This window comes from Suillus clintonianus, assembly GCF_016758775.1.
Source record: "Suillus clintonianus strain FC179 chromosome Unknown DEU56scaffold_21, whole genome shotgun sequence".
NCBI lineage: Eukaryota > Fungi > Basidiomycota > Agaricomycetes > Boletales > Suillaceae > Suillus > Suillus clintonianus.
In genome coordinates this window covers 459,429-471,486 of record NW_024539245.1, presented here as the reverse complement: position 1 = coordinate 471,486, position 12,058 = coordinate 459,429, and the positions used below count along the sequence as shown (strand labels likewise).

At 48.0% G+C, this 12,058-nt stretch overlaps 4 protein-coding genes across 4 annotated transcripts; 1 reads left to right on the top strand and 3 right to left on the bottom strand.

Annotated features, from left to right (window-relative positions):
* Nucleotides 1–1,221: 1,221 nt before the first annotated feature.
* Nucleotides 1,222–2,870, bottom strand: DEU56DRAFT_248229 (uncharacterized protein). Its single transcript, XM_041345283.1, has 6 exons — nucleotides 2,556–2,870; nucleotides 2,314–2,497; nucleotides 2,057–2,260; nucleotides 1,972–2,003; nucleotides 1,583–1,920; nucleotides 1,222–1,526 (listed from the first exon to the last, which is right to left on the bottom strand). Exons 1-6 carry the CDS (start codon nucleotides 2,761–2,763, stop codon nucleotides 1,434–1,436), a joined length of 1,059 nt encoding a protein of 352 aa, XP_041210573.1. The 5' UTR covers nucleotides 2,764–2,870; the 3' UTR covers nucleotides 1,222–1,433.
* A 337-nt stretch (nucleotides 2,871–3,207) lies between these two features.
* On the top strand, nucleotides 3,208–4,883 carry DEU56DRAFT_792407 (uncharacterized protein). Its single transcript, XM_041352704.1, has 5 exons — nucleotides 3,208–3,413; nucleotides 3,463–3,555; nucleotides 3,621–3,734; nucleotides 3,799–4,329; nucleotides 4,381–4,883. Exons 1-5 carry the CDS (start codon nucleotides 3,258–3,260, stop codon nucleotides 4,759–4,761), a joined length of 1,275 nt encoding a protein of 424 aa, XP_041210572.1. The 5' UTR covers nucleotides 3,208–3,257; the 3' UTR covers nucleotides 4,762–4,883.
* Nucleotides 4,884–8,695: 3,812 nt separating this feature from the next.
* Nucleotides 8,696–9,285, bottom strand: DEU56DRAFT_248040 (uncharacterized protein). The gene is made up of 2 exons (XM_041345282.1): nucleotides 8,849–9,285; nucleotides 8,696–8,796 (listed from the first exon to the last, which is right to left on the bottom strand). The coding sequence occupies exon 1, from the start codon at nucleotides 9,138–9,140 to the stop codon at nucleotides 8,868–8,870; it is 273 nt and encodes a 90-aa protein (XP_041210571.1). The 5' UTR covers nucleotides 9,141–9,285; the 3' UTR covers nucleotides 8,696–8,796; nucleotides 8,849–8,867.
* Nucleotides 9,286–9,430: 145 nt separating this feature from the next.
* On the bottom strand, nucleotides 9,431–10,341 carry DEU56DRAFT_910855 (tetrapyrrole methylase; the record flags this gene model as incomplete). Its single annotated transcript, XM_041357231.1, has 4 exons — nucleotides 9,431–9,541; nucleotides 9,595–10,000; nucleotides 10,206–10,270; nucleotides 10,330–10,341. 4 exons carry the CDS (start codon nucleotides 10,339–10,341, stop codon nucleotides 9,431–9,433), a joined length of 594 nt encoding a protein of 197 aa, XP_041210570.1.
* Between the last annotated feature and the right edge of the window lie 1,717 nt (nucleotides 10,342–12,058).

Sequence of the window (12,058 nt, the reverse complement as noted above, 5' to 3'; positions counted from 1 at the left end):
TGAAAAACAGTGCGAGGTATCGAGCCGTCAACGAAGGGACGAAAGCTGAAGGTATAAGAGATCACATATACGGGGAGGGGATATGTCGAGGCTGGTATATACCGCTAGGTGATAACATTAAGCGCAAGGGGAAAATATTTGTTGAGGTAGAGTCTAGAAGTCTTTTCGTTGTGAATGCCGTGAGGGCGGACTCTCCTAGCTGAGTTTCAAAAAATCACAAGGGATGACTCAGCGCGGCCTAGCCGCGACATCTCGCTGGTATTGCCACTGCCAGTCACTACGTTCTAGAATCTCAGGCTAGTACCGAATGGCGGCGCTTATACAAGGTGAGTTGTAACTTTGAGCTGCAGCCTAACTTTTTTGTGATTATCAGACCTGCATGGGAGATAAAGGAACCTCTACTGGCTTGAAATGACATTAGCCTGGATGGATTCCAATTCTATTCCAAGATGATCACAAGTTCTTTGGTCCCCCTGGATGACCGGGATTAAACAACTGTTCCGGGCGCAACTTGGACCAAGTTCTGGCAAGATCCGAGTCGTTCATATGATCATGCGGTGTGTATCAAGTTTTATTATAATAATATTACTGTTCCCTTAAATACCGTCACTGCTAGTACTGTACGTTTCTCCACCTCTATACTGAGCCATCATTTCTATAACACCTTCACTCGAAGTCACATCGTAGCTACCAACGTCTAATCCCATATATCATGCCGCCCTTCCCCAGTACCCATCACTGCTCATGTGGCAAGTCGACGAAGCGAGCCGCAAAGCTTGGTTACTGCCCCAAATGTTCCGAGGTTTGCGAGGGACAAGGGTCGGCTACGACGAAGGGGGGCAAGGTACAGGCTATCACCCACAAGAAATGGGTGAAATACCAGACGGAGTCATGTTCCGCTTGCGAGGCCGCCAGGGAGGCCATTGAGAAGAAAAATTAAAGAGAAATTGGTACGTCCAAACCAAATATCGTTATTATTGATTACACCTACCTTCCTACAGGATGTACAGAATGTTTTTCTGAAAGTAGCATGAAGGATAGGATGTTGGAGGATGGTTCCCGGTGACTCTATCACGAGGCTGGGTGTAAACACAGGATTTTGGATTTGCAATTGTGTATGAAATACGGCGTGATTTTATGCTGAATGCGTGTGTTGCTCGCCCAGTGCTGGCTAAGAATATCCTCTTGACAGTTCTACAGGTGGCGTACAACTGTCAACATCGTTTCACAACCAACCTCCTCGGAGGGATAAGTAGATGAAATCATGACAACAGAAATACGGCGCTGGCCAAAAAAAATAAAAGAAGACTCAGTAGGTAGGATGAGGAGTCGAGATCATAAGAGTAGGCAACGTAAACATAGAGAACAAGATAACCAAAGGCGCACATTGTTCTATCAAGCTACGTCAGTAGATAATGTGTCACATGTACATGTCAGTTTGTGGACGAGTCAGGTACTACCAGATAATCCTGGACTATGGGAGCAATCTTGTCAGAAACACTGCTCAGAATGTCTATCGTCTCGTTCTGATAGAAAACGTCAGTCCTTGATGAACGGCGGATCAACAGACTTAAACTCCTACCCAAACAGCATCCTGCATTTTATGACCCTCGTCGCTGAGCACGAAATCCGCGACCTCTACGAGGCGACTAACGCTTACGTACCCGCCTTTCATATTCTCTTCATTGTCCCGTCCACCCACCGCACCAAATACGAGTTGACGGCTGCCTTGTTCGGACGTCCACGCCAGGAGACGCTCCTGGATAGCGAGTCCGATTCTGACAAATGAAAAAGTCGGTTTCTCGTACCAGAAGCGCCGTAGTTGTGAATAGGAGTATCCTGGGGCCACGGCTACGGCGCTGAGTGGTGTGATGGATTGCAGCCTGTCCGTCAAGGCACGAATGAAGAAGAGGTTAAACACTGGGTGAGTGTGTCAGGTTGAAATAGGCAACGAAGATGGGAGGCACGTACGCTTTGACTCGAAGAATCGGGAATGCATGTGCCTAAGAGACATCTAGTAAAGGAAAGTTGTATGAAGTTCGATTTATCTACTTACTCGGGGATACACCACTCTGCGCTGCTCAGCATTTCAAGTGGTTTCGAGGAAGTCTTGACCTCTTTCGTGGGTTTAACGTAGTGGTGGACACCGCTGGATACAAGTACCAACCGGGAAGGTGTTGACGAATTTCTCCCCGCAGCAACTAGTCGCGGAATGAGGAGCAACGAAAGCAGTGACGTTGCAATATGATTGACTTGTAGCCTGAAGGGCAAATATGAGCAATGACCACGCGTAGGGAAATGAGATGGACCAACGTGGATTCCCAGCCATCGGTGGTGGATTGGTAAACGGGCTGCAAAATCCCTGCGTTCATTACCAGGATATGCAAATCGCCGCCCTCCTTCTCGAATTTGTCAGCGAATGCAGTCACTGACGCAAAGTTGGCAAGGTCGATTATCCAGAGTTCGCATCCATTGTATCCGGTCTCCTGTTTGATTTCTTCAGAAAAAGACGTCAATCATCTTGTGTCAGATTCACTCTAAACGGCTATACATACCAGTCAAAGCGGCCTTTCCCTTGGCCTCGCTACGACAGGCGATTATCAACCGCGCTGGTTGCATACGGGCAAAGTGTTTGGATGCCTCGAGTCCAAGGCCTACATTGGCGCCGACGACAAGAACTGTTTTCCCAGATAGATCAGTCGTCTCCACTGGGGGCACCACCGACCACTGATCGACCAAAAAGCTGAGAAATGATCTCTTCATGACGATGAAAAGCTTGCAATAGATTCAAAGAACAACCATTCAAACAACTTTAATAACAGGCCAGAGTCAGCGCAAAAATGGCATGGCATTACTGAGTGGTCAGCACATCACACAGCCTTGTCTATGTGAGGCAAGGCTTACTGAGTGCATGACAGTCCTACTTCGGTGACATGGGACCTGATACCGCTCCAAAATTGTTGTGGGGTGTACGGGATCAGTACTGTGGACGCAGGTTACCTTCAAGTAAGCGGAGCGCAGCTAAGGCACAGCTAGCTGCAGACCATTGCCGGAGGCCACGCATGCGCGTGAAGGGCTGGAGCCAGTAATCATGATGCGGCATTGACGCCTGGGTCAGACAAATATGAAATAGCCCGTGCGCGTGATCAACGGGGTTCATGTTGGTTCATGTTATTCTTCTCCGTACTCGTTTCCCACACCTTCTGACATAAACTAGTACGCCACTGATCACGGCCCTCCTCCTACTTTCTTGCAGCATGCGCGATGTCGATCATGATCGAATGTCCACGTTCTCATACGATGGGGAGGGCGAACCGGATTCATTTAGCCTTGCTGAACTGCAATCAGTTGTCGATCGTTATTTCTTGACAAGCTGCAAGCTGGAGAAGCTAGCTGAAGGAGGTTATCACAAGGTCCGTCTGGCATTACATGCTACAGATCACTGTTTGATTATCTATACAGGTATATGATATCTTGCGATTGGACGGTGCCCCACTTGATGCTGTGGTTCGAGTGGCCTCTCCTGCATTTCCAAAGGACAAACTTGAGTCGGAGGTAGCTACAAATATACATTAAGTATCATGTGTGTTGGTATTGAAGACTCTACGTTCTTTGGAAAGGTCGCGACGTGCAAGATGATCGCTGCGTTCACAAATGTACCTGTTCCGCGAATCTATGCGTGGAACTCTGACGCGTCGAATCCTGTTGGGGCGGAATACATGATCTTGGATAAGGCGAGTTTGCAAAAACTTACGTGTCGCGTTCTAGGATCTTTCACTCATACACCGCGTACCTAAGGTTAAAGGGACCCCTGCTAGCCAGAACTGGGGGGATCTCTCCGAGGAGGTCAAGAAGACCGTAGTGACGCAGGTTGCACAATATTGTTTGGAGATATGCTCTCTTCGGTTTGAGAGCGCAGGATCTCTTTACTTGAGCCCTCTTTCACCTCACTTCGTTGTTGGACCGATAGTCAGTACACCGTTCTACCGTGCTCTCGACGGCCTTGTCCGGATTCCCGACGCGCCCGTTTCACAAGTCGTCGATCCAAACAGAGGTCCATTCTCCACCGTAACTGAATTTCTTTCCAGCAATCTACGGGCAGAACTTGATTTTATCTCCAATAACCGTTCGGTCGTTCTCTCTGAACTTCACGAATGCGACCCTACTCAGTTGGCAGAGAGCCGACTTGAACTTGGGGAGCGTGTTATGAGAAAGGCTATTGAGCTGTGCTCTGTCTACCCCGGTGATGCGTTGATACCTCCCAATATCACTACTCCGCAAAGACCATTCTCCTTAAAGTTTGATGACTTCCGTTTATCAAATGTCATGGTATGTCTATGCATGCCCTTTTGGTGCCCATTATAAACGCAAATGTGATAGATCGATACCGATTCAGGTCGAGTCACTGGGTTTATCGACTTTGAAGCAGCCACCATCGCGCCACTATGGGAGTGCGCGGTGATCCCACGATGGCTACAAGATGTGAATGACCCAGAGTCCAGTTACGAAGGCGGAACCAGTGAAGAAAGAAAAGTTTTGCGTGCTGCTTTTCTTTCAGCAATAGAAAGGTCCGCCCGATACCCGGAGTGGAGAGAGGCGTATGACATGGGTCGTCCTTTCCGTCTGCTGGCAGACATGTTGAGCTTCCAGGTAAACGTTTGGGCTTCTGATGATCAAGATATCTGGGTGGATGAACGCCTTGAGTGGGCCAAGACCCACCCCGGGATTGGTTTTCCTGAAACAGACGAACTACAAATCTGATGCATACCCCGTAACTCTTTCTCGATCTGAATACTTCTTGAGCTCAACCATACTAGAACTGCAAATGTACTATTTCTGCTTTGACGTTGTCACGAGCATATGAGAGTAATAACAACCATGGAACACATAGACTATGCCGTACTGTTTCCCGACGACATGGGAAACAGATGAATATGTAAAGAACGAATGTGAGTATCAATCTCAAGCTCGAGCATTGCAGGACTCATGTCGGTTATTCATATGCAGGCCGAAAGGAACTTGGACTCAGGTGAGGACTCCTACCTTCCTTTATTGGGCTGTGTATAAGGAAAGACTAAGTTGTATGTGAATCGATGTTGTACACCGCCCGAGGAACTGTCAGGAGAATATTCTAAGCCAGCGCTTGCCAAGCCACACACACGTTCATTCTGGAATGATTCCAGATCCTGTGTACACACAATCCATGCCTAGATCGAGTCCGAAAACTATCCTCCAGCATCTTCTCCTTTAGAGTTTCATGCATATTTCACAATGGGTGCAGTATGGTACTTACCACATAAGCAGTTGGACGTACACTTGGGCAGAAAATGGCTCAGTGAAGCGGTTGGCAAAACGTACAGTACTAAGGGTTTTTTAAAGGAGCAGCAATATTAATATAGCTCAAAATATGCTGTACGATCGTGTCAATGATTCGAGAACCTGGTTGGATGCTGACTGATGCATCCGCAAAATAGCTGTTACTAAAAGTCCGCTCATCGGGCACCTAAGATCCGAGGTGGGGGGGGGGGGGGAACCAACGAACTGGTGGTTATCTTAATATTGCATCGTACCCCACTCGGGCTGCATTTCAAGTCTTGCGGTCGTGATAGGCTGCAGCCCGAGTTGCATGTTTAGAAATGTGAGAAATCACATCGTCTGCTTTGGTCAGGACGCTGCCAGTGGGAAAAGGCTATTGAAGTGGCGGCGTACCAGCCGATAATCAGCGTGCACTTGCGGTGTGCAAATACAAGTAAGCAGTGCATACCTATGCCTGATTTTTGTCGAAACTAGTTGAGCGCCACGTTTGAAGGTTATCCACATTGGGCATTAGTACTCCAGAGTTTCTGCCAGCTACAACATCCCCAAAACATTTAGAACTTTCGTGAACGGTACCTCCACAATTTCCTCAGCATATTTGAGCGTGATGTCTCCCCACTGAAGTGAAATAAAGATGTCAGGATAGCCTTCCGTGGATACTGCGTTGGATCCGTCTGACGGGAACATAAATTCAAGCGGCCAACTCGAGCCCGGCAATTAAGCCTTGAATTGCCAAGCATTTTGGTGTTAATTCGGACTAAATTATACCCATCGTACGTGGTCGTGGGTTTCCCGGTATGCATACTTATCGTATCCTGCAAATAACTTGGCATATTTTATGATCCTAGGGTGGAGCCATGGGCCGCGATGCGACCATACTTTTGACTCGCACAATCGCAAAACTACTATTAAAATAATGTCGCTTTCCTTCAAATACCCCCCCAACTGCTACTAGTAGTACGTCCCTCCACCTTCGCTTTACTGAGCCTGTAACACCTTCACTCGAAGTCACAACTACCAATATCCAATCACATATATCATGCCTTACCTCCCCAATAACCATCACTGCGCATGCGGCAATTCGACGAAGAAAATTGCAAGGACTGGTTACTGCACAACTTGTTCCGAAGTTTGCGAGGGACAAGGGTCGGCTACGACAAAGGGGGGCAAGGTGCAGGTTATTAAACACAAGAAATTTTCGAAGAGGAAAAATGAGTCGTGTGACGCTTGCAAGGCTGTCAGGAATGCCATTGAGAAGAAACAGTAAGGAGAATTGGGTACGTCCAAACCAAACATCACTATCGTCGATACTCACCTTCCTACAGGACGTACAGAATATATGTTTTGAAAGTATGGAATTTTGAAGGAGAAGACGTTGAAAGATGGTTCCCGGTGACTCTTGATCGTACGGCTGGGTGTAGATCCGTGATTTGTGTGTGAAATATGCGTGGTCCGATGCTGAATGTGTGCTGCTCGCCGAGTGCTGGCTAAGAATATTTTCTTGTAAAATTTTGTGGGATCATAGCTTACAGACGCGGGCTGAATCTATTGACTCGCTCTGATGGAAAATGTCGGTCATTGATACATGGCGAATCAGTGGACTTGAGCTCTACCCCATATATAACGCCTTACTCAACTTGGGACAACATACACGACTGGCGGGGATCTGCGCTGGAAGAATTGTGTATACAGCAATCCTAGGACTCGGTGGAAGGCATGCACGTTGAGTTTGCAGGCTAACAATGGTGAAACCCTCTGGCGATATGGGTATTTCATATGCATAATGATATGCATAAATTGATCTCATGCCATGGACATAAACGGCACACAGATGTGGGGGTGGGGAGAATGTATACGAGGGAGCTTGAAGCACATATATGCAAACAGGATGAAACAGGAAATATCAACCGACTACTAAGTATAATTACGTATACTAGTATCCGAGGAGCCAAGTCTCGTGCCCACTAAGCACTTCATCAAATCCTCGATTTCTGTCCCTATTAGCATAGCTGCATCGCAACATCCACTGGCAAGTATGACATTACCATCGAGTTTGTACCAATAAAGTGTTTCGATCTCGCGTCGCAAGGAAAGTCAAGGACTTCACGTTTCTCACGGCCTGACTCGGAGAGTCGTCGAGTGTCTTCACTGCCAGATGAAGTTGCAGCGGGCTCATCTTTCCCGATGTATTCGAGCCAACATTGATGCCGGGCTGCCCTATGTTAGATTTCGGAACCAGTGAGCGTCTTTCCACTTACTAGCAATGTGAAACTGGGATAATTGGAGGCGCGAGGAGTTCGGAGCTTCTCTTCCATAAAGATAGTACAAAGCTACGAGCCTCCCAATTGGAAGAAAGATTCAGCACTTTTCGGATCGATCTTCCCGAGTCCTATGATTGCTGCATAAAAATTGAAGTTCCAGAACAGATTTCCACCAGTCGTGTACGTTGTCCCAAGCCACTGATTCGCCGTTCGTCAATGACTGACGTTGTCCATCAGGATGACTCCATAGACATTCTAAGAATTTCTAACTGCAGAATTGTCAAGAGAATATTCTTTGCCAGCACTCAACAAGCAGCACACATTCAACATCGAACCACGCCATATTTCATACATAAATCCCGAATCCCGAATCTACACCCAGCCTTGCGATCGAGAGTCACCGATAACCATCTTCTGACATCCACTCCTTCAAAGTTCCATAGCTTCAAAAAAAAATTTGTACGTCCTGTAAGAAGGTCAGTATCGATGATAGTGATGATTGGTTTGGGTTTGGACATACCACATTCTCCTTAATCTTTCTTCCCAATGGCCTCACTGACGTTCTCGCAAGCAGAACACGACTCGGTCTGGTATTTCACCCATTTTTTGTGGGTAATAACCTGTACCACCTCCCCTTTGTCGTAGCCGACCCTTGCCCCTCGCAAACTTCCGAACATTTGGGGCAGTAACCAAGCTTTGCGGATCGCTTCGTCGACGTGCCACATGCGCAGTGATGGGTACTGGGGAAGGGCGGCATGATATATCTGATTGGATGTTGGTAGCTGTGGCTTCGAGTGAAGGTGTTAGAGGCTCAGTAAAGGAGGTGGAGAGACATACAGTAGCAGTGGAGGTATTTAAAGGAAGAGAAATAGCACTTGACGCATACTGTATGATGGTATAAACCACTTGGATCTTGTCACAAGGATTGCGCCCGGGTATTTCTGGCTCCGTTTTTAGTGAAAATGTCCATTAACTGAGTCAAATGTCCTGGTACTACGGGCGGTGTGCGCGTGAATGCCTGCACTGTTTTGATATTCAATGGACAACATTAGGTGCGTCACGGGGAAGAACTTACATAAAGATAGCTGATCACAGCACCGATGTCGGAGGTTTCAACATTTGCAAGGTTTCAATCAAAAGCAGATCTAGATTACCTTTCGAATGTAATTCCTGGTAAATGTCAGTTTCCCCGCTGTGCCATCATCTGATGACCCGGACTCTGCTGGGGCTTCAATCAACTACATTATCAAAGACTCTCTTTGGATAAGCACCTCTGACATCGGTCTTCTCTTAACTCTCCTCGGCTCTACTTTCACAAACTTGCCTCTCAAATGGCGTGCCCTTCGCCAACAGGTACAAGCTCTGCCGGCCATCTGAGCCCAACGGGACGTGCCTGTGAGTCAACTCGGAAGCCGCTCCAACATACACGGACCTGGATATGATCCCACAAGCTACAGGAACGCCCAAAGCAGCATTATACCACACGAACACGACAATGAGCGCCAGGAAGATCATGACATGGTGGAATGTGCACTTGGCCCAGTGCGCAATGAAAATAAGCATGAAGCAGAAAATATCAACCGACTTATTTATATCATACGAGCCAAGTCTCGTGCCCCACTAAGCACTTCATCAGATCCTCGATATCTGTCCCTATTAGCACTACCAGTACTAGCATTGCATATAGGCATGTTCCGCAGGTATGGGCAACACCCATGAGGATAAGCACAGTCCACATGGGTTGCCTAGCGAGGAAGCTTGACCTCCTTGCCCTGTCTCCCAACGCCAGTACACACAACGACACTTTCTGCAACGCTGCGCTGCGTGACTGAGATACGTGCGAAAACAGGCGTTCAGTGTGCAGATGAGACGGCTGGGACAACAAGCGATTCGGATCCATGTGTTGGGAAGACGAGGACGCCTTCCCCTGCACGGCCGTAGACGACTGGGTTTCCTTGATTTAGCTGTGCGACGACATAATTATTGGAATGTAAAGGGAATATAGGACTGAACGTACCCCGACAACGGTGAGGCGGCATCGAGTAGCTTCGACGGCTGCATCCACCATCTCTGATTGTGCACCTTCGGCATTGCTGGTGAACTTGCGTGCAATGCACACTTCGACAGTTTGAAGTTTGAGTGCAAGTACAGCAGCGGGAACAAACTTGTCCAAGAGAACAAGGTCTGTGTGCTTCGTAAGCGCATTATGAGTTGCAATGGTGAGAAGGGAAGGATATCCTGGGCCGGAGCCAACCAGGAGAATATGGCCTTTCTTTGGAGGCAGGAAAAGTATCAAGTTATTTATGGACGGATAGATTGAGAATATACCTATGCTATATAGGTGAAGTGCTGACGCGTAGGTGGGGCTTGACGCGAACGCGGCATAGGCCTGTAAGTCTGGGTTAACGTTGACAATACCGGGGCTGTTGGGGAAAACTTAACCTTATTGGATGTGACGGTGCCGAAGCGGCGTCACATGTCACAGCGTCAATGCGGACGAATTCGAACCGCGAGCACAGACACTGCAGTGACTGCACTATTCAGTCATGATAATCTGCAAGCTCAGATATTATAAGGGTGGGAGGTATGTACACATGTTCAAGTCCGCATTCAAGGAACATGACTCACCAGGACGATTTGTCGCAGGCGGCAGGACTTGATTTAAACGCATAATCTGCAACAATATGTTGTTCCTACTACAACTTGAACACGTTCTGAACGTGGACCGACACATAATATTGCATGTACTTACCTTGCGTGGCATGCTAGTCATCTGGCATAGTGAATCAATTAATTTCAACCGACACCCATCATTTTTATGCTAAGGTTGTCTAGATCATTCCCTCGTCAGGCTGTTCCTGCAGCGGTCCCGTGACCCGTACTTATGATTAGCGCTTCAAGAATCGTGTTGGCTATGCTTCGACCCTTGCTGTCAAGGCTGTTAATGCGGCTCGTGCCATATGATCTGTACTCCCTTCTCCCACACTACTTGCTGTACCCCACTTCGCTGACACTAATCACCCACTCGTGATAAGCGAAGACCATAAGCCAGGTCCTCCTCTAGAAGCCTGCGAAGCAACTGCTGGTGAAAACTCGGTATGTCACGGCGGCTACATGATCTCATTCATTGCGGATGAGCGCTAATACAATCTATCGCTGCCTCTGATGCGTTCTTCGTCCAGAACCAACCCTGTAGAGGAGTCCAACAAGCCATGCAGACATTTACAAAACGCATCACTAAGAAAATTTCTGTGAGTAAACTGCTGAGTAGTCCTCATTCTGAAGATGGCTGACATTGTGTAGAAGCGCTTGAAGCGTTCCAGCAAGCCCATTCCTGTGGTTCAGAACATCGACCTTCAAAGTGCACCGAATGAGAATATCGAGGTAGGTGCTCGAACTCGTTATCCTTCAGTTTTTCTCAGAAGCGCCCAGGACGTATCGCATTGGAATCCTTCCGCCGACGACAACCGTCCCACCACATCTGGTGGTCCCAGTGGCTGCGTCGACCAAGGCCTATCCGAAGAACGTGCTTCGAAGGTACTTGCGTCAAATTATCTAGCTGTCGTCTCTAAATTCCGGTGGTCGCGCAGGTTCTCATCACCCCTCCTGGTGCGGAGGAAACTTTTGGTCCCAAATCGGCCAGCGCTGAACTTCGGGATGCCCATGAGGCCGCAGAACACATGAATCTACTCGGGGGACCTGCGATATCGGTGACGTCCGCCACCAACAATGCCCCAGCAGGTCTTGCTGCCACAGACAACTTCCAGACCACATACCTCCAACCCCTCATAATTTTCGACACTGTCATTGAGAAGATCGCGAATGTATGGGCCGCTCTCTTTAGTTGGTAGTGAACTAATCAAGGTTTAGGTACATCCATATGCAAAGATGGCGCTGGGCGTACTTTCTGCTGCATCCAAAGTACGTTCCGTTGCGCCGGCGTTCTGTCTCCTGCTCAGAAGTTGTGACATCATGTAGATTATTCTCGCTCAAACGGAGCGCGACCAATCGGTACTTGACCTTCTGAAGAAACTAAGTGAAGTATACACCTTCATGGCCCTGGACGACACTTTTGGCCAGATTGATTCGATGCGCGACATTGTTGGACAGATCGCACATCAGACTCGAGAGTGCGCCCACTTCATCAGGGATTACGCAGAGATCACGAGCTATTGTGAGTCGGGATCTGTCGTGCTTCGCACATTCTCAATCTTCTACCTGTATTATAGGGAAAAGACTAGGGAAACACTTGGTCTCGGAAACTGAGGCCATGATTCAACAGTACAGTAACGCTTTGGATGGGCTTATGCAGAAATTTCGAAATCGAGCTCTTCTGGACGTAGCCATCTTCGTCCAATGTGCGGGTGAGTATTCGGACGTGCTTCCAATTTTGACACCTACTCACACCCCTGCAGGCGAGACAATGGATCTCAGCGATATTGCCTACGCAAAGGATGCAGGGCTGGATACTAGGAAACAGT